General features: G+C 36.7%; 2 protein-coding genes and 1 pseudogene across 2 annotated transcripts; 2 read left to right on the top strand and 1 right to left on the bottom strand.

Annotated features, from left to right (window-relative positions):
• Window positions 1-1,584: 1,584 nt before the first annotated feature.
• On the top strand, window positions 1,585-3,424 carry LOC110900254 (protein SICKLE). Its single transcript, XM_022147163.2, has 2 exons — window positions 1,585-1,881; window positions 2,553-3,424. The coding sequence occupies exons 1-2, from the start codon at window positions 1,724-1,726 to the stop codon at window positions 3,337-3,339; spliced, it is 945 nt and encodes a 314-aa protein (XP_022002855.1). The 5' UTR covers window positions 1,585-1,723; the 3' UTR covers window positions 3,340-3,424.
• A 375-nt stretch (window positions 3,425-3,799) lies between these two features.
• LOC110902306 lies at window positions 3,800-27,558 on the top strand (annotated as a pseudogene).
• LOC110900253 (putative disease resistance protein At3g14460) lies at window positions 12,260-18,925 on the bottom strand. The gene is made up of 6 exons (XM_035981787.1): window positions 14,988-18,925; window positions 14,699-14,811; window positions 14,051-14,351; window positions 13,526-13,734; window positions 12,932-13,328; window positions 12,260-12,839 (listed from the first exon to the last, which is right to left on the bottom strand). Exons 1-2 carry the CDS (start codon window positions 18,923-18,925, stop codon window positions 14,805-14,807), a joined length of 3,945 nt encoding a protein of 1,314 aa, XP_035837680.1. The 3' UTR covers window positions 12,260-12,839; window positions 12,932-13,328; window positions 13,526-13,734; window positions 14,051-14,351; window positions 14,699-14,804.
• Window positions 27,559-27,987: the final 429 nt, after the last annotated feature.

The raw sequence follows: 27,987 nt of genomic DNA on the forward strand, positions 1-27,987 counted from the left end.
AGCGTTGATTATCATCTGATTTCATCTTCATCTTCACCTGTACCACATCTAAAATGGAAGAACCACTGTAGTGGCCGTGGTAGAGTCGCCGGAGACACGTCATCGTCATCACCGCCTCACCGATCTCCGTCTACTCCTACATCTCATCATCATATTCATCCTCATCCACCTCATCTTTTCACAGCGGCCATCACCTCTGCACAAGCAATCGCTGATGTGAGATTCCGAGTCGGAATCTGAACAAAATGGTATCGTTCCGATCGGAAAACCTAGCGGAAAAACAGTTTATGAAAAATCAACAATCGTCAAAACCAGGTAGTAGTATCATCAGGCCTTTATCTTGTATTTGACTTTTGATTTGAAGTGTAATGGCTTGAGATCTTGAAGAACGAAGAACACTCATGTGGGGTTGCAGAGGTTGTGTTTGTGTTTGAATTTTGGGTATCATATGGGTTGGGTTTTATGTTTTGTGTTAACTGATTTGGGTAGCTTGAATTATGTAAGTATTGAATATCAGAAGCTTGATAGATGTGTTTCAGATGTAAATCTACAAGTTTGATGTTTTGATGTGGGAATTATTTACGATGGTGAGGAGTGAATCTGCAGTTCATATGTGCACAGGTCATTGATGAATTTTATTTTATTATTTTAATTAGAAATTTGTGATATATATTAATGACAAAATGACCATTTTGCCCCTGTGCAAAAGAACAAAACTTAAGGGTTTAAGTTGGGGAATCTAGCCAAATTTAACTTTTGGACTAAAATGACAACAAAAACGAAACCACGGGACCCAGATTTAAAAAGTTTGAGATTTGGACTAAAATGGCAAAACTGGCCAAACCACAAGGACCAAAATGACAGTTTACTCTAAATATAATCACTTTTTAACATTAAGTAAAAAATATGAATCACTGATACTTCAGGGTCCTTTGTGTATATACACTATAACGAAGTTAATGTAAACGATGTTCTCATAAAACGACCTTGAAATCTTCCGTTTTTGAAGATTTGTTGCTCTGATTTCTGGTTAGTATTCTCTCTCTCTCTCTCTCTCGTATCTGTTTACAAGCTCGTTCAATTTCTAATTGTTATGCATATAATTAATATATGTTTCCGTATGTGTTCTTCTAGGGTTCGCTAATTTCTCATTCAAGCCCTAATTTGTTGCAAAATTACTTAAACTAATGTAAATTAAAGTGAATCTTTCGATACAATAGTTTTGTGATATTACTGTGAATCTTTTGAATGTGTAGGGTAATTTGATTTTACCTAAAAGCATAAGTGCACATCATTTGTTAAACACAGTGATTTTCTTATTTTTCTTGTTGGGTGCTTCTTTGTGTGTTTATGTAAGTGCATTATATTTCAATGAAAGTAAGACCAAAGGAATATTGGCATGCATATATCATGTAGTTTCCTCAGTTGGTAAAGTGGGTCGGTTGGCTAACTGGTCACGTTGGTAAAGTTTTATACGGGTCCAAATGGATTGGAATTATTGTTATTTTAATAATATAGTCTGCTGTCTGTCAAGTTGTAAAAGTTCACCTATTCGACGCCTCTAATATTACAAACACATCCTTATTTCACATTCCTTATATTGCTGTATACAATCTGCATTTTTTTATGTATTCTCTAGGATAATTCACCGCAAGGTCAATGGAAGAGTCAACTAAGAGAAGAGAAAGTCTAAAAGCTATGCAAATGGAAGCTTCACAGGAGGATGCAACTTATAATAATGACCATTCAGCTGTTAGTCTCTCAAACCCGTTACTTGAATCCACAACAAACTCTGAAACTCAGGCGCAGACAACTTCTCAAAGCTTTAACTATTACACCAACCCAATGGCTGCGTATTATGGGAACAAGCACAGTAGCCAGGTCAGCCCTCAGATATAACAGAATTATTCATCCACTGATCCCAGTAATACCATATTACCATATTGTTATCACATAATTTTGAATTTCTTTATGTATGCTAGTTCATTAGTGCTATGATCTTTATATTCTTAATTTCTCTTTTTGAGCGTTAAATTTTACCTCCTGCCATGACTTATTGTGGATTAAACAGATAATTATTGAATCTGTGCTTAGTTAATTGACCTTTTAAGAGGATTGGACTGGAGACACATAACTTTTAACATTGTCACGAAACAAGTATGAAAAAAATTAAAATTGATGCTCTGTTTCTATAAGGTTGCAATATGAATATCAAATGGTTGATCATGTTGTGTGAACCTAAACGGGTCAGTTTTATCCACATCTTAGTTAAATTGTATTATTACAGCAATATTCTTTATTTCTGAGTGATTTATTTAGGAGGGTTTATGCATTACAATTACAAGTTTGTTTGACCCGTTCCCCTTTAAGTTTCAATCCATTTAAAAAAAAACATTATTTTACTCATTGTAACTGAAATTTACCCAACAATAAGTAAATGCGTTGAATTCCCACTTCTGATACTAGTTTGATTTTTTTTTATATTCTTTTTTCTTTTATCTTTGGCATGCATTAAATTGCCTTTCTTATTAATTTACATAATTATTTTTTAGTTCAACAGGTTTGCAGACCAATGAAACGTTTCCCTCACCTTTCTTTCAACCCCATATAAACCACTCGCCAAATGCGCAAATGCAACAACCACAGGGATCCTATGCAAGTTCTAATCATGCTTATTCATCTAACCCACCACAGACTAGCTCTTTAACCTACCCGAGTTGGAGGATCAATAGTCCTCACCCTAGAGGTTACTCTGCCCCACAAGGTGTCGGTTTTCCTAGCCCGCAAACCCACTTCGCCAATGGTTCAGGACAAGGCGGCTACCCTAGTCCTGGCTCTAGTCCCCATTTCACCAACAACCCAGGTCGTGGTTCAGGACGAGGTTACCCTAGCCCTGGACCCAACTTCAGAAATAGTCCCCATTTTGCCAACAGCCCAGGTCATGGTCCAGGGCACGGCTACCTTAGTCCTGGACCCAACTTCAGGAATAGCCCCAACCATGGCTCGGGTCAAGGAGGGTACCCTAGCTCAGGTCCAAGTTCCGGGAGAGGGAGAGGCGGTGGGCCTGGGCAGGGTGGAGGGCAAGGACGGGGCCATAATCATGTATCTGCAGAAGACTGGCTCGATCGTTTCTACAATAAGTCAACGGTGGAAGACCCTTGGAAGTTTCTAGAACCTGTAATTTGGAAGTCACTCAAAAAGCAGTGGTTTCAACCTGTTAATGCGAAAAAACCTCGAGTTTCAGAATCTCCAAGAATGTCTAGTTCACAACCTAGCCTTGCTGAAATCTTGGTTGCGTCTTTAAATGAAGCTACAGACGATAAACCCAACGCAGAATGATAGGGTTCAAGCTGGATATCCTTAGGCTTGATTGTTACTCTTTTAGCATGAATCGCCCACAGATTAGTGTCCAACAATGTATGCTTCAGCAGGCTCCTGGAGGGCAGCTATAGCAGAGCTCCGAAATCATAGATCTGTTTTGAAATCCAGAGCGATTTCTCTCATGAGCCTCTGGAACGGAAGTTCTCTGATCAAAAGGTCAGTACTCGTACTCTTCTGATATCCTGATCTCTGAATCTGTATGGCTTCTTTACTCCTCTGATGGTTGATATCACTTCTTTTGTTTTTTCCACATAATATCTATGTGTTGCATATAAAGTTTTAGGTGAATCTCTCTACACTACCATTTTCTAGTCAGATTTGTTGCTCTGATTTCTGGTTCGTACTCTCTCTCTCGTATCTGTTTACAAGGTCGTTCATTTTTTTTATGTATTCTCTAGGATAATTCACAGCAAGGTCAATGGAAGAGTCAACTAAGAGAAGAGAAATACTAAAAGCTATGCGAATGGAAGCTTCACAGGAGGATGCAACTTATAATAATGACCATTCAGCTGTTAGTCTCTCAAACCCGTTACTTGAATCCACAACAAACTCTGAAACTCAGGCGCAGACAACTTCTCAAAGCTTTAACTATTACACCAACCCATTGGCTGCGTATTATGGGAACAAGCACAGGAGCAAGGTCAGTCCTCAGCTATCACAGAATTTTTCATCCACTCATGCACGTAATACCATATTACCATATTGTTGTCATATTGTTAATTCACCTTTTAAGATGATTGGATTGGAGGCACATAACTTCTGATATTGTTACAAAACAAGTATGAAAATTTTTAAATTGGTGCTCTGTTTCTAAGGTAGCAATATGAATATCAAATGGTTGATCATGTCGTGCGGTCCTAAACGGGTCGGTTTTACCCACCATTTTAGTCATATTATATTATTTCAGTAAGAGTAAAATGCACGGATAGTCCCTGTGGTTTGGTAAAGTTTCACCTTTAGTCCCTACATTTTCAAAATTACACGTGTGCTCCCTGTGGTTTGCTCGTTTGTTACTCGGATAGTCCCTGAAGTAGATGGACATTAGTTTTCTCAGTTAAGATGTAGTGAAATGACAAAATTACCCTTATCATTAAAAAACAACATATTAAAAATTAAAACACCCCACCCCACCCCACCCCCACCCACACACTCCCTCTTCTCCACCCCATCTGCACCACCTCCCACCCACCGCCACTTCTGTCTGCATGTGTAAATTGTAAAAGAAATGGTAATGGTAATGTCTCTTTCTTCTGTCGCCACATTTTCTTTTTCATCCTTGATTGTGGCTGACATCAATTGATATTACGGATTTCTAATCTCTACATACTAGTGGATGATGATGTGTTTCATATGTTAGGAGTTTTTCATATTGTAATTGACATCATGAATTTAATGCCTAACCTGTAAAAAGTCAAAACACCTTCAACCTCCGGTACATCTTGAACTTAATTGGAGTTGAGATCAAGGAATCTTACTGAAGATCAACAATTCCAAACATCTTTTGAATTGGCTCTTGACAACAGTCAATTGGTTATTATTGCTTTTCCTTAAACTGAGGCAATGGGCGATTCCTTCTTGATGGGTCTACTCTATAACAAGCAGATCTATGGTTGTAGTACAAATTTAAGGTCTCACAACAGAGTCAGAAGAGAGGCTCAATGGTATCTAACATCCATTGAATTTCATGCTTATTTGTATCGTCTTTTCTTTCGTCTCCATATGAAACCCCAATCTCAATCCAAATCTACTGATTATTTTGCTTGTCACCCAAATCAATGTTAAGGCTATTGAATTTTCCCCATTTATCTATTCAATCATTAAACCATCAGAGAGATAGTACAATACCTTAATATCCACAAATGTGAAACATCTATATGTAACAATGAAATTAAAATGTTCTTAAACCATGAGCCCAATTAGGTCGTAAAGCCAAAGAGAGTCATCCAGATCTGAAGAGCAATTGGAGGAATCATCTTTATCAACCTGATTGGAGACTAAATCAAGTGGTCAAATGGGATTAACGGTGGATGAGGTGGGATTGACCCACCAAATGATGACCCTTTGGGCATAGAGGAAGGAACAATCTCTTTTTAGATAGAATTTTAGAGAGAGAGGGTTAAAGTCGCCTGAAGGTGCAGAAGTGGGAGGGTGGAGGTGGGCAGAAGTGGCGGTGATGTCGAGAGATAGGCAGTGGTGTTGGTGGGGTGGAGAAGAGGAAGAGGGTGGATGGATGGGGTAGGGTGTTTTAATTATTGAGTTAAGGGTACTTTAGTAATTTTACATGGACTTAACGGCGAAAACTAACGGCCATCCACTCTAGGGACTATCCGAGTAACAACTTGACAAACCACGGGGAGCACGGGTGTAATTTTTAAAAGCTGGGGACTAAAGGTGAAATTTCACCAAACCACAGGGACTATACATGCATTTTACTCTTTCAGTAATATTCTTATTTTTTGAGTGATTGATTTAGGAAGGTTTATGTATAACAATTACACTTTGGGCAACTATCAGTTTGTTTGACCCGTTCCCTTTAAGTTCTAAGCAATTTAAAAGAATGTTATTTTACCCATATATAACTGGAATTGATCCATTCAAAGTAAATGGGTTGAAATTTCCACTTCTTGGACATACAATAGTAGTTTGATACTTTGATTTTCTTATATTTTTGGCATGCGTTAAATTGCCTTTCTTATTAATTTACATAATTATTTTTTGGTTCAACAGGTTTGCAGACCAGCCAAACGTTTCCCTCACCTGCCCCTCAACCTCATATAAACCACTCGCCATATCCGCAAATGCAACAACCACAGGGATATTATGGAAGTTCTATATATGCTTATTCATCTAACCCACAACAAAGTAGCAATTTACCCAATCTGAGTTGGAGGGCAATAGTCCTCAACCTAGAGGTTACTATGGCCTATGAGGTGTCGGTTTTCCTAACCCACAAACCCACTTCACCAGTGGTTCAGAACAATATGGTTCAGAAGAATATGACCTTGGGTTTAAGTTCCGGGAGAGGGAGAGGCCATGGGCCAGGGCAGGGTGGAGGGCAACCAAAAAGCATGAAGATTCAATTTCAGAACAATATGGTTCAGAGGAATGACATTTGAGAAAATATTAACGACTCGAATCAAGTCAAGCCATAGGTAGAGGTTTACTTGAAATTGGCAACCAAAAAGCATGAAGATTCAATTTCAGAAGTGGCTCAGATTGTAGAGGTTGGTTCTTCGTTTCATATATCTGAACTTAAATACATTTTGATTATAGCAGTTAAATGTGTCCTCAACAGATTATGTAGGTTGACCCGCAAACATTTATAGTTCATTCCTTTTTTAACTAAATGCTGCATTAGTAATCTTAATATTCGAATAAGTTGATTTAGGATGATGCATGCATTTAAATAGACATTTGGCTACTCTCAGCCCTTTCATCTTTTAAGTACGTTTATATTAGGCCTGGCAAAACAAGTCCATCCATTCCATTTTGGGTTGATATGGGTATTTTAGATTTTAAGATGGGTTAAGATGGATCAAACAAAATTAGTCACTATGTTAGGATGGGCTATGAGGTGGTGGATAAAAAAAAAACAGAATAATTCTAAAAAAATCACTAAACTAATTACTACTCGTAGATATCTATTCACAACTGCGACTTCACCAATCGCCGCCGTAGTACTCTCCCGTCGTTCTTTGTTTAAAAATAAAAAAAAATATTAAAAATAACAAAAAAAAAATCTAAAAAATCAAAAAAATTGTAAAAAAATCAGAATAATTCTAAAAAAATCAAAAAAATTCTAAAAAATCAAAACAATAATAAAAAAATATAAAAAATCTAAAAAATCAAAAAATCCAAAAAATAATAAAAAATCAAAAAAATTCATAAAAAATAAAAAATCCAAAAAATAAAAAATTCTAAAAAATAAAAAAATTCTAAATACACCACTAATCATTCATTTATAAGTAATCGGGTCGAATTTGCCACCTCTAGCTATAACTGAGTTTCAATTGCTGAGTTGTCACATATGGTTTTATAGATGGTTATTGTATTGCATGCTCATTTTCGATGGTGAACTATGAAGCTTACTTTTCTTGTGGTAATGTTACACTATAAGAAGAATTCACACCTCGATCTGAAAATATTGAAACCATACACCTCTTTTTGGATGCGTTTCGACATGCTTATGTTAGAAGTTGTAAAATTTAGATGCTTAAATGTTAGGCAAGCGCTGTTTATTTATGAAATTAATAGGTAAAATGACCAAAACTGACATTTAACATTTTGGGAATAACTAAGGTTTTGTGAAATGAGTGTACTTGATCATATATTTGATTTTAGTTTCATTCTGTCTCAATTTAATCGAAACCTTTTGAACCATTTGCATCGTGCGGGTTCCTTCTATTGTGTTATTATACAACGCCTTAATAATTCGTTTGTCCTAGGTTACATTTCTAATATCGCTATTTTTACATGACCACTCGCTCTCTGTTCGATTAGGTTAAACCAGGAGCTGTTTGTGTGTATAGGGATCCAGATGGGAAAAATGGTTAAGTCATCAGTCAACATCCGATCAAAAACAGGGTACTCTGTTTTGGTCATCGGAGCAGCCGGCTTCGTCAGAACCCTCATCAGCGCCGCCTTGAAACGACTGTGTTTTAGGTTAAGATAATTTTAACAATTATTACAATTCTACCCTCAAAAGGGCTCGTCAACAATTGTTTGAAAAAAATGGGATTTTTATTGTGGAAGGGGGCATAAATGATGCTGTTTTGCTGAACAAACTTTTTGAGGTACTACATGGTAATATTGCTGGTTTTGTTAGTATTCTTGAAGTCTGTAAAAATGCAAACCCACAGCCTGCAATTGTTTGGGCCTCTTCTAGGTCTGTCGGAAAAGACCGAACAGATCAACCCCACCCGCAAGCCTATACGCTGCAACGAAAAATGCGGGTGAAGAAATCTCGCATACGTATAATCATATTTACGGGTTGTCGCTAACGGGTTTAAGGTTCTTTACGGTTTATGGACCGTGGGGTAGACCGGACATGGCATACTTTTTCTTCACTAAAGATATTGATGGGATCGTTGCGCGTGATTTTACGTATATTGATGATATTGGAAAGGGTTGTTTAGGTGCGTTAGACACTGCTGAAAAGAGTACAGGAAGTGGTGGGAAGAAAAAAGGGGCTGCACAGTTTAGAATTTTTAATCTAGGGAATACTATGCCTGTGCCTGTTTCGGATCTTGCAAGTATTTTGGAGAAGTTGAAAGTGAAAGCGAAATGGTGATGTCCTGTTTACTCGTGCGAATATTAGTTTGGCGCAAAGGGAGTTTGGGTATAAATCAACGACGGATCTTCAAATGGGGTTGAAAAAGTTTATTAGATGGTATGAGAAGTATTATGGTTCGAGGAATAAAAGTGATCATTGAGGCAAAAAGTGGTAAACTTGTTCTTGAATTATTATTCGTTTTGATATACTCAGCATGATTCTTTTGTTATTTTTGCACTTTTTGAAAACTTATGTTGTTTTCATCTGTTGGTATATGATGTTGCATTAAGTTAGGAGGAAAGAGGGATCTCAAACGTCGTGGTCTTCATTTGAGAACTTTGTGTTCTTGTTAACTCGTGCGAATGTAATTTTTATGTAGCATTTTTATTGTAGGCTTGTTGACTAACAAAGCAAGTTTATGTGGTTGGACTTCTATGGTTTTATGGTATTCAAATAAATACAACACATTAGTTTGAATGTTTATGATGCTTTCTTGTTTAATTTCTTGATTGGAGTTTGACTTGCTGTTTTTTTTTATATAAATTTCTTGATATGTGTTTGGTTAATTTTGTGATCTTTTGATGATAATTCTTTTCATTCAGGTTTGACTCTTATGATTACTTTTGTTCTGTTACCTCATTACCTGCATCTAAACTTATTATTGTAAACTGAAGTTGCAATAGTACAGGGTATCAAACAATCATTTCATTATAGTAGTTGTGCATTCCGACTATCTAAATCGCATTCACTAGTTGTAACTTTACAGATCATGTCTACCGTATATATTGATTCTGTATAAGACATTGCAACATGAATGGATATGTTTCGAGTTACTACCATGCATAGTTATCAATTGCGACCATTGCGGGCGCAATAGCGAATAGCGATGCGAATAGGTAGATGAGCGCTAAGTTGCTGTAGCGCCTGAAAAGCGGGAAAATAGCGTCATTGTAGCAGGATTCCGACCACGAATTCTGGCTCCGGTGCTGTAATATCTGCCGGAAACCTACCGGAAGTCAGGAAGAAGAAGAGAAGAAGAATAAGAGCGGCTGCAGTCTCAAGTCAGGAAGAAGAGAAGAAGAATAAGAGCGGCTGCAGTCTGTGTTTTAGCTTTTTAGGGTTAAATAATCTTTTGGATTTTAACCTTTAACCCCTCTATCTTTTCACTAGTTAACATATAGTCCCTAAAACTTGTAAAAAATTACATAAAAGTGTAAAAATAGTTTGTGTATTTTAACATTTAACCCCCTCTATCATCACTAATTTACATTTGATCCTTAAACTTCAAAATCTATACATAAAAAGTATAAAATTAACATTATATATATATATAATTACAATTAGCTATTTTTTATTTCTTAAATTTTTAACTACCTTATCGCTAAACACAAAATAGCGGGCGCTATTTCGTCGCTATCGCTACGTAGCATATAGGTATCTCGTCGCTATTTGTCGCTATTCGCTATCGATAACTATGCTACCATGAGAATTACATCTTTCCAGGATACAATGTTGTAGGGAGATTGACTTTGTAGATCACAATCAAACTAAGACTTAGCGAATACCCTAGATTCATTACTAGCTAGTTTGCAATGAAATATTAGTTAATCAACATGTCAAGTATCACTCTTTCGTCAATTGAACAAAGCAATAAATGAGAGTAGAAGAAGTGAAGAACTGTTCTAAGAAAGAGGTATTAGTTAAAGAAATGTTTTTTGTTTTCAGCTGAGTTAAATGCCTATGTGCTCCCTGTGGTTTGCAAATATTGCAGACTTGGTCCTACTGGTTCAATAATTACAAAGTTGGTCTCGATAGTTGTATTTTTTGCACTCGGGTGGTCCTTATCACTAACCCATGTTAGATTTTTCAGTTAAATATGTGTTAAATGACATAAATAGCCCTGAACAATTTAGAAAACTAAAAATATATAAATTATAATTATTAATAAAATTTCCTACCTCTACCCCTCCCCCACCTTCTTCTTTTCTTCAATCCTCTGATGTGTTCTTCCTAGACCACCATAACCACCCATATTTTCAGGTGGCAAAAAACCTCCACCACCACCACTGTCTCACCTCCACCACCGGTAACCCACCATAACCAACGTCAACCCACCACAACCACCTCGACCACCGTCTCTCACCACCACCGTCGCCATTGTTGTTCTTCTTCTTTCTTCAGTTCTTCTCATAATCTCATTCTTAATAGCAATGGCTTCTTCTCCTGTGTTCTCAGTGGTTTCCTTTTCCTCTGTTAACAATGAATTATCAACTAGACCAAATTTGGTTCCAGTAAACCCTAGGCTTCAATTTCGTCGTATTTGTGATCTTCGAGTTCGCAATTTCAAATCCAGTGCCAGCCGAAATGTTATTAGTGCTTCGGTGTCATTTCCGGCTCAGGAGGTTTCTTCGTCGCAGCGCCGGCCGGATGAACTCACTGCTTCTATTTTCTCGAAGGTTTTGATTTCATAATGTTTGTAAATATTTTTAGATATTTGGTTTTTAACATGTATGCACCGGGTTTTAGGTTTTTGTGGCCGAATATATTTCTTTTGTTGTGGTTTTGGAGCTGAATTGATGTTGAACTTATGGTTACTTGATGAAATTGTTCGGTTCGCTCAGAATTTATACTGATTGAGACTGTGGTCGAGGTGGTTGTGGTGGGTTGACGACGGTTGTAGTGGGTTACCGGTGGTGGAGGTGAGACAGTGGTGTTGGAGGTTTTATTGTCAGCTGGAAATATGGGTGGTTATGGTGGTTTAGGAAGACATTAGAGATTGAAGAAGAAGAAGGTGGGGGTGGGGGAGGGGTAGAAAATGGGTCCTACTTGAATTTATTAATAATTATAATTTATATATTTTTAGATCTCTTAATTGTTCAGGGGTATTTATGTTATTTTACACATATTTAACTGAAAAATCTAACATGGATTAGTGATAAGGACCACCCGAGTGCAAAAATTACAACTATCGGGACCAACTTTGTAATTAGTGAACCACTAGGACCAAGTCTGTAATATTTGCAAACCACAGGGACCAATCAAGCATTTAACTCTTTTCAACTTCTAATTTCTATATAGAGTTAAATGTCATTTTAGTCCCTATGGTTTGGGCCATTTTGCCAGTTTAGTCTAAAGGTTTCATTTTTCACTTGTGGGTCCAAAAAGGTTTGACCGTTGCCATTTTAGTCCACTAGGTCAACTTCATCCATTATTTTTGTTAACGAGAATGGCAATTCGGGGCCCTTTTAGTTAACAGAATTACATATAAAATGACCGAATTGACCTTCTCGTTAACAGAAAAAATAGATGAAGTTGACCCAATGGACTAAAATGGCAACGGTGAAACCTTTTTGACCCACATGCGAAAAATGAAACCTTTGGACTAAACTGACAAAATGGTCCAAACCATAGGGACTAAAATGGCATTTAACTCTTTTATTTATTTTGAAATTTACTTGCCCATAAAAAAGTACACCGAGATAAATGGTAAACGGGCAACAAGCTGCACCGCCACCCCTTTTTAAATAGCAAAATTAAATCTTTTAAAAACTACATCTATAGATCTAGGGGTCATAACATTACTGCGCATGACCTTTTGAACTCGGGTAATTAAAATCGAATGTTTCAATACATAATGTAAAGCTAGTCACAAATCACAATTGAAATTCAAGGCGATTTCCTAGCTATGCAAGGTTCTGTGACTTGCAAATTTCCTCTGAAGTTTGCACACATAAGTTCATGCACCAAATTCACTCTCAACTACTTGATACAATAAGCTATGGGGTCGAGTGATAATAAATTCAATGCGGACTCATGTTTTTGTTATCTTGTTGAGATGTACGAAATTGACAAGTGACAATTATGTATAACATCCTCTCAACCGATTGTCTTCGCCAAATGATAGGCTAACACGTGGCATCTCTTCTTCATTAGCGAGACTTCATCGATCTTCACTAGAGGTAACTTGTTTCAGTGGTAAGTTCCTTTAATCTTCATCAGATGGTAACTTGACATCATAGGCTAGTTCCATAATCCTCATTAGTGGTAACTCGCCATTAGAGGCAAAATTCCATTAATTCTTCATTGGTTATAAGTTCCAATAAAAGGTATGTAACTTGGACCATGAACGACAAGTGCCACTAGACGCAACTTGTAACCGCTCCAAGGGTTCCTTGAAATTAACAGCCTAAAAAACAACGAATAAATATCTAGTTAAAAAATCAAGCCCTTTTTTACAAACAGTCGAAATTAATTAAAACTGCTAAAATTGGGGAAAACCTTGACTTCAAAATTGGAGCTCTAGATGTCGAAATTGGGTGCCGAGAGTCGGGGAAAACCTGCCTATAGCATTTGTCCAAGCGTGTGGCTTGTTGAGACGTTTATGTCCATTACTTATCCCCGTATAACTTCAAACGTAATGAAAGTTATGCCGTTTTTAGCTTGAACCATTTTCCAGTCCACTTCCGTGTGTTTAGTCGCACCAAATACGAGTATGCTAGATCATGGATCAACTCTGTATCACCATCAATGTGAAGATTAAGCATCATTCTGTACTTTGCACTTTTGTTTTTAATCAGCTTGAAAATGAAAGAACTTAACTAAATAGAAGCAAAGATCTTCCTCTGCACACACGCAAATTCTTGAGCCAAACAAATTCTTTGTCTCGCTTGTGTTTCTGCATCAAAACGGTAAATCATGTCAAAATCGTAAACAAACAATATACATTTTATGATAAATAATTTTGCTTTGGTCATATGACATAACTTTAAGGTTGACTGGTAAACCGGACCACATAAAATTTTACATATCAAGGGTTTAGTTACATGATCTGAACGAAAAAGAAATGATCGATATGGGTTGTGTTTTACAAACCTGCAAAGCTGTAAACTTAAAGGAGCTTTCTGGATGAAAGCCACAATGTGATGAAAAGAGAAACCATCTTCTGGTACAAACTCATCAAACTTAACCCTTGTGTGTGGCAGATATGGTACGGTATCTCCTGTCTTCACCTCATAACCAACAGATACATCATCACACTGGAAAGCATACATAAATATGGCATCTGATGGTGTTATTTCCACCTAAACATTTCATCTTAGTAAACAAGAGCATATGAAAATTGCAACATTTTAATTACCTCACTTTTATCTTTATCGGATATTAAGATACCCAAAGTGTATTTTTTAAAAATAAGATCCTTGAAATTATTTTAATAAAAATATTAGACTATCATTGAAATATTACTTCTTTTGTTGAGACCCTAATTATTAAAAATAATTCATTTATAATTTTTAGACAAAAAAAGAGCTTTGGGTCGGCCTAACCTGTACGATGTTAACCTCTGACTCTCCTGTAAGTCAAAGTATTAGAAATTGCTATATATCTGAGATAGCATACCACTGGAACTGCATGATAGTCTTGATAGTTCCGTTGAAATCTGCATGAAGATTTTGCATTTTTTTCTAGGCTTTCTTCACTCACGGCGTTTGCAAATTCTACAACATTTGTGGCATTGTTTCTCATTTTTGTTGTCTCTTTGATTTCGGTTGCAACCTTATCTTGAATCTCAGGATGTTTGAAGCATGTAAGTGAACCAAGTTAACGCAGTAGACGTAGTGCCCTTTCCAGCAATTCTGATGTATCTTGGATCTGTTTTGTTGATTTGAAGAAACCTTGATAGATTTTCTTCTTTCTTTAACTGCAATTTTAAAAATTCAAGGGTCAAACAACACTCTTTGATGTTAGAAAACTAGGGGTTTAAAAAGGTGAAACTCTTTCAACGCGACCCAAACCGATTTGTATCAAATATTTTACTTCATAACCGGCTTACGACCGAACCTATTTTGACTCAAAACGGTTTTAACCAAACCGAGCTGGTTTTGCTAAACACCCAAATGAAGACTATGAATTATGTTGGGCTAAATAACATTCCTTAATTGTAAACCAGTTGGGCTTCCAACATTAAAACAGGCCCAAACTAGAAAGAAACCAGTAGCCAAAACATTGAAAATAAATAATTAGAGGTTTGGCGACGTTAATTGTTACCTGACGGGTCGCCGGAAAAGCTGTGGTGGCTTTATAAATCCGATATGATGTGTGAAGATGGTGGTACGATGTCGGTGATTTGGTATTCACGACAGGAAATCTGTTTTCAGTGACTACAGAGAAACAAGAAGAAGAAGGTAAGGATTATTTATTTAAAACAACGTCTAGCAATAATTATTAACTGATATTTAATTAACATGTATGTACCTTTCTTTCAATTAGTCTTCAATTGTCGATGCAGGGGATATGAGAGATGAGGGGCCAGTAGTGGGAGCCTCTTCCTGAACACCTTTCTTTCAATTTTGGGCAATCATCATATATTCTCAAACTCAAAAGTGAAGGTAACAGCGTCTCTGGTAGATCGTTCACCTTTGGGCAGCTGAAAATGGCCAGATGTTGAAGGGATGTGAGGTGTTGGAGTCCTTTTGATAGTGATTCCAGTTTATCAAATCCAGTTATGTCCAGAGATGTAAGAGAAGAAGGGGAAAGGTTGGACAATTGACTAAAATCACTCACATGGGGTTCACCATATAACGTTAGGTCAACAAGGGAAGTTGGAAAATTCAGATCCCCCCACTCTGATATGGGCTTCTTCAACCCTTCTAGTTCAAGGGAACACAATTTGGGAGGCCAACGCCCACCATGAATGGAAACATCAATACCTGGACACCTTCTGATTTTCAGATCTTTTAACAAGGCGAGATTCTTTAGCTCAGGTAATGACACCAGACGTTTACAATCACTAATTGACAAAAAGGTGAGATTTGATAGTTCAGGTAATGACTCCAGACTTTCACATGTCCAAATTGACAAACTGGTGAGGTTTGATAGCTCAGGTAATGACTCCAGACTTTCACATTCACTAATTGACAAACGGGTGAGGTTTGATAACTGAAGCTCTGGAAGTGACACAATATGTGGACAATCATATATACCCAGGCTGGTGAGGTGAGTGGAGTTACTCAATTCACTGATTGATCTTAGATTTTCCCATTTATCAATATTTAGGGTTTCAAGCATTGGCATGCTTGTGTTGTTGATTTTTCCCTCAAGTTTATCACAATTGTCTATACGAAGTGATTTGAGCTTATTCCCTCCTCCTTTTGGGAGGAGGACATCTGTAATAACTGAACAACCAACAATATCCAAACTCTCGATGCTATTTGGACAGCATAAACGCTTTATGCTACTACAAGAGTATACATGCAAACTTCTAAGAGATAACAGGGTGCTGCTCCCAAAATTGTCATCCTCCTCTTTCTCCTCTAAACTTACCAAACCTGAACATTCCCCTAACCTCAATTCCTTTAATCTCACAAGAAGCTTACTTGCCTCTGTTTCTGATTCCCACAAGTATTTTATTTCATTACATCCCCTGATACTTAATTCTTCAACTTCCTTAAGATACCTTATAACTCCTCTCCACACCTCATATGTAAGCCCTGATACATAACTTATTTTCAATTTAGTGACTGATGAAGCTACCTGAACCAGACATCTCAACACACCATCACCACATCTGTCAATTTCAATAACCTTGAGTGAAGGCAGTGCTTGAAGTGAGACATTAATCAATTGTGGACAATTGATTATAGAAAGCTCTTTAAGGCATGGAAACATGGCTGCTGAACCCTCATTTATAGTTGACCACCCCTCCCATCCAGACATATCTTCAAATCTTAGAACTTCAAGTGAACAGAAGGCGTTAACATCATTTCCGGTTAACTCCAAACCTATGATTTTAACCTCTTCCATGCCTTGAATCTGCAGCCTCTTAAGTGAAGGGAGCAACCCAAATGGGGGTAGAGATGTGCATTTTCTACAACCACGTATTGACACATTAACCAACTCATGAAAAGAGCGATCACCAACCCAATTTGAAATTTGTGTTCCCCCGTATGACACGACTGAAAGCGTTTTCAACGTATCACTATTAGGTTTCAGCTCATTGAGAACTTCCTCTTCAAGTGCATCCATTCGTGAGCCATCAAATTCATTGACCCATTGCAGCTCTAATCCAGTAATCTTTTTTAGAGATAAGTTCGCCTCCCGTGCATGCTTTGCGCTTTGCACTTTGTGCAATCCCTCAAGGGAAACTTCCCCATGGAGATTTGTTAATCCCTTGAGCTCATTTATTGCAAAGCCATCATCTCCTTCAATGATGATCCTGGTGAGAGTCTGAAGGCTTCCCAACTCACCAATCCCCAATGGCAACTTCTCCAACGGAGTATCTATTATGTCAAAATGTCGTAACCTTTTAAGATTTAAGAAGCTTTTAGGCAGCTTAGTTAACCACCGACACTTAGTAACAATCAATGTCTGTAGATTATAAAGGTTGCCAACATTCTCCGGTAACTCTTTTATATTTGTTCGGGATAAGTTAAGATACCGCAAGTGTTTCAAAGTATCAATGAACTCCGGTACCTCACTTATCTGAAAACGACTCAAAGAAAGGACCCTTAACAATGTTAACTCTGGAAGTAAGTCATCCAAAATCTTAGAGGATAAGTAAAAATAGCCCCAATCTTTATCCACACCGAGAGATACTGCTAAAAATGTTCTCAAGCTTTTGGCTCCTTTGAATGCCTCAAACTTTTGGTAACCTACATACTCCTCACGAGTAAATGACATATGGCGATACTTTGCCAAAGCTTCTGTCTTTGTCTTCATATGATTGTCAAACCTTAGAAAAAATTCTCCGGCAACAAAAGTGGCCAAGTCATTCATGAGATCATGCATGATAAACAATGATTCATCATTAGGTGCATGTTGGAAAAATGACCTTGATAATAAAATTTCAAAATATTCACGGCCCAAGCGTTCTGGTGACTTGGATGGGTTCAAAAACCCTTCTGCCATCCACAATGATACCAACTCCTCCTTGTCAAACAAAAAGTCTTTGGGGAACAAGGAACAGTATGCAAACAACTGCTTCAAATCTGCAGAAAGTTCATGGTAGCTTATCCTAAGTGCCGGAACAATCTTATCACTATTTTCCACATCTTTACCATTTTCAGTGGCATTACCAATTTCTACATCCCATATCTCGCTATTCAACACGTCATCCCAGTCTTCTCTATCTGTTTTTGTCCTTAAAAGCCTTCCAATTGCCTTTAAAGCCAAAGGCAAACGACCACACTTTTTCACAATACCTTCACCTTGCGGTTTAAGTGTCGTGTGTGAGTCGAAGTTATCTACCCCCAATGCATGTACTGCAAATAAACGCAATGCATCTTCATTCGACAAACTCTTGAGACGGTCTACGTTATGAAAACCTATCTGTTTGAGCAAATGCTCCTTACGAGTTGTCATGATTATCCTACTTCCAGGAGCACATGATAGAAATGGGCGCACTAGGTTTTCCCAATCACCATAGTTTTCACTCCACACGTCATCAACTACTAGTAGAAATCGTTTGTCCTTAAATTGCTCAGTGAGAGCCTTTTGAAGCTGATTTAGATCTTTAAATTTCTTGTTTTCTTTAGTCACATCTTGAAGTATAGTATCACTTATCTTGAAAATATCAAAATCATCTGAAACACAAACCCATGCCTTGGGTTCAAAGTGACGCTGCACCTTTGTATCGTTATACAAAAGTCTAGCTAGAGTGGTTTTTCCAACCCCACCCATACCAACTATAGGTAAGACGCTAAAGTTATCCTGAGACGACCCATCATCCCCCAACAACTTTTTAAGCAATTGCTCTTTCTCAACTTCTCTTCCGACAACATGGCGTTCTGGCAAAGAGGTTTCGCTTCTTCTACTAGTATTTCTTGGCTTTTCATCTATCTTAAGCAAACCTAGATCCGTTTTTTGTTTTTCTAGATTTTCTAACTCTCTGTTAATACTATCTAACTTGGGAGACAGCCTATGAGTTAGTGAGAAATTTGTGCAGCATGATGGGATGAGCTTTCTTACCTTGCTGCAGATGATTGCTCTTGATTCCAGGGTCAGCTCACGATGCATGTCTTCGGTAGCCAAATCGTCGAGTACGTCATCGATATCGTAAGCCAGATGTTGGAGAGCATTCAGCCATGATTTGACAGATTTATGAGTCACCTCCTTCTGGGAAGCATCATTAAGCAGATCTTGGATCCTGGACAGTGTGGTCTTCAACTCCTTGAGCTCGTTGTGAATTCCCTGAGCGCGAGCAATTCGCTTGAAGGCTTCATCAGACAGCTTCTGGAAAAGGACTTTGACGAGTTCAGTAGCAATAGTTTCAGCCATTGTTTATTGCAATTACAAAAACTGGAACTATGGATCTAAATGATCAATGAGGAGTGCATTGAAATAACAGTTGTAACACATGTTTATAGTACAAAAATAAACCGTATCCTAGCTTAGAGAATAACTTGTGGGATAGTAACAAGTTATTCTATTCGTGTGATTATTATGGCAAACTTTTTTTCTTAAATATTCTTGTGCATGTTCTGGCTGGCAGACTTTATCGTCAAAATAAAGCAAAGAATTTGCTTTTCTGTCAAAGATAATCATGTGGCTGTAATTGTAGGAGCATCTAGTAATGGGTTGTTCCGAAATTAAAAAAATAGTTCCTTAGTTTTTACTTTTAAAAAAGGGAATAATTGATTTTAATAATACTAACTATTAGCCATTAGTCGACAACGGTTTTAACTTAAAAAATAACCGGTGGTGGTCCCACCTTTTCATATATTGTAAACCAATTGACCTTTACTAAACCGAAACCGATAAGGGGACAAAAAGAAATTAAGGTTATGTTGCCCATTAGTCTACAATAGCCTGGCAAATAAAACCCATTTGGGTTTTTTGGGTCATTTTAAAAATAAAAATGGGATAGGATGAGTTATATGATATCTATTTAAAATAGTTCGTGGGTAAGGATGGGTGCTACGCTGGGTAAAAATGGGTAACTCAAAAAAGAGCATTATAGGCAGATTGTTCATCTTATTCGAGTGTTCGCAGATGTTGGCTTCACAAATAATTAAAATTTTAAAATTAATAAAAAATTAAAAATAATAAAAATTTTCAAAAAATCAAAAAAATCTAAAAAAAATAAAAAAAATAATAAAAATAATAAAAATCTAAAAAATTCTAAAAAATCAAAAATTAAAAAAATCTAAAAAATCAAAAAATTCTAAAAAATCATAAAAAATCAAAAAACTCAAAAAATCAAAAAAAAATTCTAAAAAAATAAAAAAATAATAATAAAAAAGTTAAAAATTCAAAAAAATAAAAATAATAATAAAAATTCAAAAAAATTCAAAAAAAATAATTAAAAATCCAAAAAATTCTAAAGAATCAAAAATAAAAAAATTCTAAAAAATAAAAAAATAATAAAAAATTCCAAAAAATCAAAAAATCAAAAACAATTCTAAAAAAATCCAAAAAATCCAAAAATCCAAAAAAATCTAAAAAATAAAAAAATCTAAAAAATTAAAAATAATAATAATAAAAAATACAAAAAGTTCTAAAAAAATCAAAATTTATAAAAAAATATATAATAATATATCCAAAAAATTCAAAAAAATCCAAAAAAAATTATAAAAAAGTATATAGCACTTTTAAAACTTTTTTTTTTATTTTTTAGAATATTTTGTAGGTCCCCTTATTCATACGAATCGTCACAGAATTGTTAATCCAATCTAGAGTGCGGAATCCTCTAGACATGATTAGCACAGAAACGAGTAGAAACAAAAATTACTATCAACCGGGTTTTTATTGATTATCAAACACAAGTATTACAATCAATCAAAACCCTAATTCGTCCAAGCTCTAAGCCTTCATGAAATTCCTCTCCAAAAACGTTTTTGGCTAATTAACCTAAACCCTAATGCAAAGCCTTGTTATGTGACACAAGGTTTCAAAATTAGGCTAGGGTTTCCTACATGGGCTAGGCCCAATTCGTACCCCATCACCCAATGTGGGTTTTGTTTAGCCCAAACTCTATTATTTCACTATTACAAAGCTAAACCCGCTAACGTTTACAATATATCCAAAGACCAAATCTAAGTTGTCACAAATATGCACCAACAAACTCCCCCTTGACAATAGCTTCATAAAATAACTTTGTCTTCGGCCATTTTGCATTCTTCATGTAGTCTTGCATTGTATTTGGTCTTTGGATAGCTTCAGCTTCAATAGCTTCATTCAGCAACAGACTCCCCCTTAGCTGATGCTTCCAATCTCCAAAAGTTTCCTTCATTGTAGATCTGTTAGCTAGCGATCTTTGGTTAAGCAAGTAAGCTCCAACTCGTCATATCACTTTCTATCTGCAATGTAGTAGAATGATCCTACCATGCATCTTCACACGTTCTTCCCTTCACTCTTAATCTACATTTATTTGTATTCTACACTTCATTTTGATATCCAAAGACCAAATCTAAGCTGTTGTCACAAATATGCACCAACATATTTTATGGTTTTTTGGATTTTTTTAGAATTTTTTGGATTTTTTATTGTTTTTTTGAATTTTTAGATTTTTTTTAGAATTATTTTTTTGAACTTTTTTGATTTTTTAAGATTTTTTTTGGATTTTTATTAGTTTTTTAGAATTTTTTGGATTTTTTCGGTATTTTTAGATTTTTTTTATTTTTTGGATTTTTTTATTTCTTATTAGTTTTTTGTTTTTTTTAGAATTTTTGGATTTTTTTATAGTATTTTTTTATGATTTTTTTGAAGTTTTTGGATTTTTTTTTATTTTTTTGAATTTATTTGATTTTTTAGAATTTTTTGGATTTTTTTTATTTTTTAGGATTTTTTAGATTTTTTATTATTTTTTTGCTTTTTTTAGAACTTTTTTGAATTATTAGATTTTTATTATTTTTTTAAATTATTTGGATTTTTAGGATTTTTTTAGAATTTTTTGGATATTTTTTATTTTTTGATTTTTTGAATTTTTTCTGATTTTTTTGAATTTTTTGATTTTTTTGAATTTTTATTACTTTTTTGAATTTTTTAGAATTTTTTGGATTTTTTATTATTTTTTGGATTTTTTAAAATATTTTTTATTTTTTAGATTTTTTTTTTGATATTTTTCAGTTTTTTGGATTTTTTATAATTTTTTGGTTTTTTTAGAATTTTTTTGATTTTTTATCATGCTCAAATCTATTTTGAAAAAAACCTATTTTGACCTAAACCCATTCTAACTAGGGCTGTAAACGAACCGAACGTTTAGCGAACAGTTTGTGAACCGTTCGGCGGGAAGTTCGTTTATGTTCGTTCGTTTAATAAACAAACGGACATGAACAAGAATTTTCGTTTGATTAGTTAAATGAACGAACGTGAACAGAGGTCTCGTTCGTTCGATTGTGTTCGTGAACGTTCGGTAAGGTGTTCGTGAATGTGTTCGTGAACATTCGTTAATTTGCGTTCGTATGTTTGTGTTTTAAGTGAAATCTTTGTACTTTCTTATATTTTATTTGTATTTTTTATATTATTAAACTTTTATTTATTTTATTACCCTAATTATTAAACTAGGAAACCCACTTTCACCTTGTTTATGCATCATTTCCCTTTCAATTCTCATTATTTACATCGGCAAATACGACTGACCTCCGTTCCACAACAAGGGATTCAAGTTCGAGTGCTACTCTCTGGCCATCTATCTTTATCCTTTGTCGCATTAGCCAAATTTATTTGTGTTTGTTTGTTTTTGTGAACCGTTCGCGAACACGCTCATTTTCTTAAATGAACGAACGTGAACAAGGACTTGTTCGTGTTCGTTCGATTGGTTTATAGCCCTAATTCTAACCCATTTCTTAATAAATTCATCCTAACCAATACCCATCCTAACCCATTACCCAAACCTACCCAACCCACCCATTTTGCCACCCCTAGTTTACAATATGTGAAAATGTGAGACCACCACTGGTTATTTTTGAAGTTGAGACCGTTGCCGGCCAACGACTAATAGTTTGGATTATTAAAATCCATTATTCCCTTAAAAAATTAAATTTGATTGGACGAGAGATGTTATTCACGTTACCCAACCCATCCACTTTACAACATCTACTATTAACACTTGAGGAGTATATATACAGTTTAAACCTCATTTATTTATTGGCCAAAATGGATATATCAACTTTTCACCAATGGTGGCAAAACGTGTGGTAGGGGTGAGCAAATTAACCACCATAACCGATAACCGAACCATAACCGACATAACCGAACCACTAATAACCGATTACCAATATAACCAATGGTTATGGTTATGAAACTTTGTATAACCGCTCAATCGGTTATGGGTATGGTTATGAAGCTTTGGTTAACCGAATATAACCGAAACCGAACCGAAGTTGTGATTTTAACTTTATATAATAGATTTGTGTTTTACAAAACCATATCGAGGGTTTTTACTAAGATAAAAGTATGTTAGTAACAAAATGATCTTGATGTAGATGTCATTTATTTTGATAAAGAACTAAGGTGTTATGGCCATAATTGTTTTTGTTTGAGAATTACCTTTTTAAAAAGAACTCTAAATCGGTAGTTTAACAAAAAAGTTTAGTCTTCGTTATCTTATAAAATAGGCTCAAGCTAAGTTCAAATCGTGCACAACCTTATTTATTTAAAACCTTGCTTGGTTACTTAACCCGAAATTAACCAAAACCGAACCATAACCGACTTCATAACCGATTAACCATAACCGAAGTTTTGTTATGGTTATGGTTACCAAAACTCCATAACCGAACTAGCGGTTATGGTTAATAGTAAAAACCGACCCATGCACACCCCTAACGTGTGGGTCCTGTAACATGTCAAAACAGGTTATTTGGAAAATGGATCAGTTACTCATCTATAGAGGATTTCACAATGAATCCGGTCTCATCCAAAAAAATCATATTATAGTAATCCATTTAAAAATATGAGGCTACACAAAAGTTTAAGCATTTAAAAGAAATAAAAAATAGATAGACCGCATGATAGTCATGTGGTTGGATTTGAACTTGAGATAACCCTATTAACATCAGCGAGAGAGTTTGTCATATTTGAACAAATGTAGTTGAGATAGGTTAACTTGTGCTATGTTTTATCTTTGAAATAGTATTAAGCACTCTCACGTTGTGGTAGGGGCGAACACCAATGCCACAACCCTCCAACAATGAAGTTCACGCGTGTTAATGCGAAGAAACTAAACTGAAACGTAAAACATATAAAAGAATAACTAAGTCGGTCTAGGACCCGCGCATTACGATGGACCTGTTAAATGGGAAAAAATAAATGACGTAAAAACGTTTAACCACACACACATGTTGTGCCGTGTAAACTCGCAAAATTTAGAATGGGACGTAAAACGAAAGTTTTGCGAAAAATGAAAAGTATAGAGAACAAAAGTTGAAAGTAAAAAATATTGTGAGGTTAAACTGCAAGCAAAAGATAAAAAGTTTTGAGGTTAAAAGTAAAAAAATTCAAATAGTTTTAGATTAAAAGTAAAGATGAAAAGTTTTGGTGTCAAAAGGAAAAAATCAAAGAGTCCTACTATTTACACCCAATTTTTTTTTTTATATTTTCAACAAGTGATTTGACATTAATAAATTCAAGTTTGTGTTTTTCTTTGGAACAGATAAATTCCATCAATTAAGATGGCCTGCCTTTTAATTTGCCCATCTTTCTTCACTTTGTTATTCTTTTTTCAGTTTTTGGCTTAATTTATATTTTATTCACTTTGTTTTTCTTTTTTCAGTTTTTGGCTTAATTTTATATTTTACAATTTTTAATAGCATGGATAAGCCTTTTCACACAAACATAACACAAAGGTTAATTTAGAGTTACAGTCTTTTTAATAGGAGTATCACCCTCCTGTGGATAAATCGCCCCGAATTCTGTCGGCCTATGAACCTTCGTCATCAATGTCTGGAGGTCGGACTCTTTCCATTTTAGCAGGAATGAATTCAGCGTCCTCTTCTGTCGCCGGTGACGACGGTGGGGTAGGCTTCGGAGGCGGTGGAGATGATGGTTTAGAAGGAGTAGCCATCAAGATGATCAGAGAAAGAATAGAAAAGGAGAAGAAAAACAAGTTTGAAAACTCTCACCAGAAAATCAAGAATTCTGGTCGGAGAAGAGAGAGGAAACGCTCAAACTCTAACCATAAATTTTTTTGAATTTCGAATAAGTGAAGGGAAACCCTAAAAGGTTTCCCGTTTTATACCCATCGTAACTAATGCGAGCAGGGTAACCGAACAGACGTGCGCTTTCTGCGCCTATAGCAGACCGCCACGTGTCAGACAACGGTTCTCTGACGGTTACCACGCTCGTGTGGCCGCCCATGCGCCTAACAACAGACGACCTTTGCACTCCTACTACAGTGCAATTAATGCCTTGGACAGTGCGACAGTCGCCGTCATGTCAACACATGCCAGCTAAATCTCACCAACTTCTACCAACTCGCACGTGCGGTCTACAACGTCTATAATAAACAACTAAATGAAGACAAATTCATGTACGCAGCATGCGGTTAACCTGGTATCTCGTATCGCAACCCATACCGCATGTCGCTTTAGACACCCCCTGAAAAAAAAATTGATAACTTATTAAACGGGGATAACAAAGCTTGTTCTAGCGTTAGTTCCACGTATGACACATGCGGGGAACTCACACACACACACGTCCCATGCGGGTCTGTCATATACTCAGAACCAGCGATGCTCTATGGACTGTGAAAACCGCATCTCAGCAAACTACGACGCAGTACTTCTAAGAGCCCATTCAAGCTTCAAATTCTTTTTAAAGCGAGTCTTCTGTTAACAATGGGAATGGTGGCTATGGGAAACAGCCGCGACTGGTACTGCGATCGATTTGTAACCATGGGAATGGTGGTTATGGAAAGAAACCCCATCACTAACTATGCGTTACGGTCCGCAAACAAAGCCAAGACTTACATCACAAAGATGGTGGACCACAACACCGCACCCTGCCCTACCACACGATAGGGCAAGGCGATGATTGCTACTTCAAGGAAAACTGTTTTCAGTGCGGTTTTTACTCTTAAATAAATCCCATTTATTTAAGCGACCGAACGACCAGTTCATGAACATGAAATAGCTACAGAACGAATGCCTCGAGGAAGTTCACCTGGACAATGATAATCATTGTGAACTCCAAGAGTAGGAAGCTCAACAATGGTGGTAACAAGTCTGCTTATGACTTTGTTTACCTACCAATTGTCTGCATAGAATAAACAATGGTGGGAACAGTTCTACTTATGACCATGTTTATTTGCCCATTGTTTTCCTCACAACTTCTCACATTGTTCGACCAAACACAGCCGACAATGCAAGACAACGAGGTAACCGCAAAGAGCATGCAGAACCTTGAGAACAAAGGACCAATTGGTGAACACGAATGCCCCACAGGTATGGGATCATCGTTTCATGTCCAGTTGATTAACATAAAGCGCCAACGAGGCGCCAATACAATTGCATCAACAACCGCAAAGGTTATAACTGGAGGTTGCGGGTAATGGCGAGTTCATACTCATCTTCCGTCACCATCTCAAAGGTTGGTTCGGCACACCAACAGGTGGGGATCATTTTTGATGATATCAGAAACAAGTAGACCACACTACCAGCCCGCAAATATCGTGTGATGTTTCAGCATCAGCCTGAACTTGCTCACCGGTTCTATAAAGTGGTTACACGAGTCTATTCAGCTACTTACACAAGTAATACTCAATCCCTGAATTGATTTACTTGAAGCAGATGCAAAGACCTCGGCCTAGAATCTTCTCCAAACCGATTTCAAAGGCACCCTTTCGACTAATAATCCAGTATTCCTACCACCTACAACTTGCATTAGGAAACAACACTGGACTGGGGGGACTTGAAGGGGTATGGTCCCAAATCTCGCACCAGGCTAGACGTGAGTGACCATCACCCATCTCAAATACCCCCATCGATAAGGATCTATATGCGTTCATGCGGGCACGCGCAAACCCATTTGGCGTTTCCAATCGGCCAAGTGATGAGAAGACTTACCTTGTATATGAAAACGATTGTTTTCGTCACAACAAGGGATGCGGTAACAACCACGGTTACCGCACGTAGCGATGCGTCCCAGCACCACACCCTATCGTCGATACAAGTGGGACTGACACTTTGACTTAAGTGTCCAAACCAGCAAGTGGCACCGGCAACAGTCACCTGTCCAGCCCACATGTATGCAAAGCTGGCACACAGACTGACAGCCACAGCAGGACGTGGCATTACCACAAGAAGTGTCTAACACTTCCGTGACCTGCGCTTCTAACACACATGCAAAGGGATGCGCGTTGTCAGTCTAGCCACTCAATTACCCTCCTTCGCTCTTCGGCTATAAATGTCATCCCGGACCAGGTTTGAGGTAACGCTAATCTGCTCTCTCTCACTTACTACTAAAACACACACTTTGCTCTCAAGCAAATACTGATTCTCAGACCGGAGAGTGGTAACAAGGAGCACCCCCCACCCCATCCTCATTGTTAAGAGTCACGGTGTGTTTCCTTGTGTAGGAGACAGGTTAGTGGACGGTCCAGCCATCGACCTCGGAAAGAAGGGATTAATCCTACTTGGCGAGACCAATGAATTAACCTCCCTGGTTAACCACTGTTTCATCGGGTAGGAAGAAAAAAAGGGGCTGCACGGGTTAGGATTTTTAATTTAGGGAATACCGCGCTTGTGCCAGTTGCGGATCTTGTTACTATTTTGGATAAGTTGTTGAAAGTGAAAGCGAAACAACATGTGATGAAGTTGCCTAGAAATGGTGATGTCCCTTTTAGTCATGCGAATATTAATTTGGTGCAAAGGGAGTTTGGGTATAAACCGAAGAGGAATCTTCAAACATGGTTGAAGAAGTTTGTTAGATGGTACGAGAAGTATTATGGTTCTAAGAAAAAGAGTGATCACTGAGGCAGGGGGCAACACGTTGATGCAAAAAGAGGTAAACATGTTCTTGAATTCTTGTTCGTTTTGATATATTCGCATGATTGATTTGTTAATCCTACACTTTATGAAAACAAGTTATCTTTTTTTCAACTGTTGGTATATGATCTGCATCAAGTAAGGAGGAAAGAGGGATCTCACATGATGAACAAGTTTTTTTGTGGTCCATCGTGGTCTTCATTTGAGAACTTTGTGTTTTTGTTAACTCGAACGAATGTAATTTATTGTAGCGTTATTATTGTAGGATTTATGGCTGATAGAGAAAATTTATTTAGTTGGACTTTTGTATCATTTCATGGTATTCAAATAAATAGAACACATTAGTTTGAATGTTTCGATGTTTTCTTGCTTAGTTTCTTAATTGCCACCAGACACAGCTTGTAACAGCTCAAGGGT

Source organism: Helianthus annuus, chromosome 13 (genome assembly GCF_002127325.2).
Source record: "Helianthus annuus cultivar XRQ/B chromosome 13, HanXRQr2.0-SUNRISE, whole genome shotgun sequence".
In the NCBI taxonomy this organism is placed as follows: domain Eukaryota; kingdom Viridiplantae; phylum Streptophyta; class Magnoliopsida; order Asterales; family Asteraceae; genus Helianthus; species Helianthus annuus.

What these genes read in the sequence shown, in the direction of transcription:
- LOC110900254 (XM_022147163.2), top strand. Translation starts at nt 1,724, where the DNA reads ATGCAACTTATAATAATGACCATTCAGCTGTTAGTCTCTCAAACCCGT. An exon ending in GGAACAAGCACAGTAGCCAG is followed by an intron (nt 1,882 to 2,552) that starts GTCAGCCCTCAG and finishes ATTATTTTTTAG; the next exon opens with TTCAACAGGTTTGCAGACCA.
- LOC110900253 (XM_035981787.1), bottom strand. Translation starts at nt 18,925, where the DNA reads ATGGCTGAAACTATTGCTACTGAACTCGTCAAAGTCCTTTTCCAGAAG.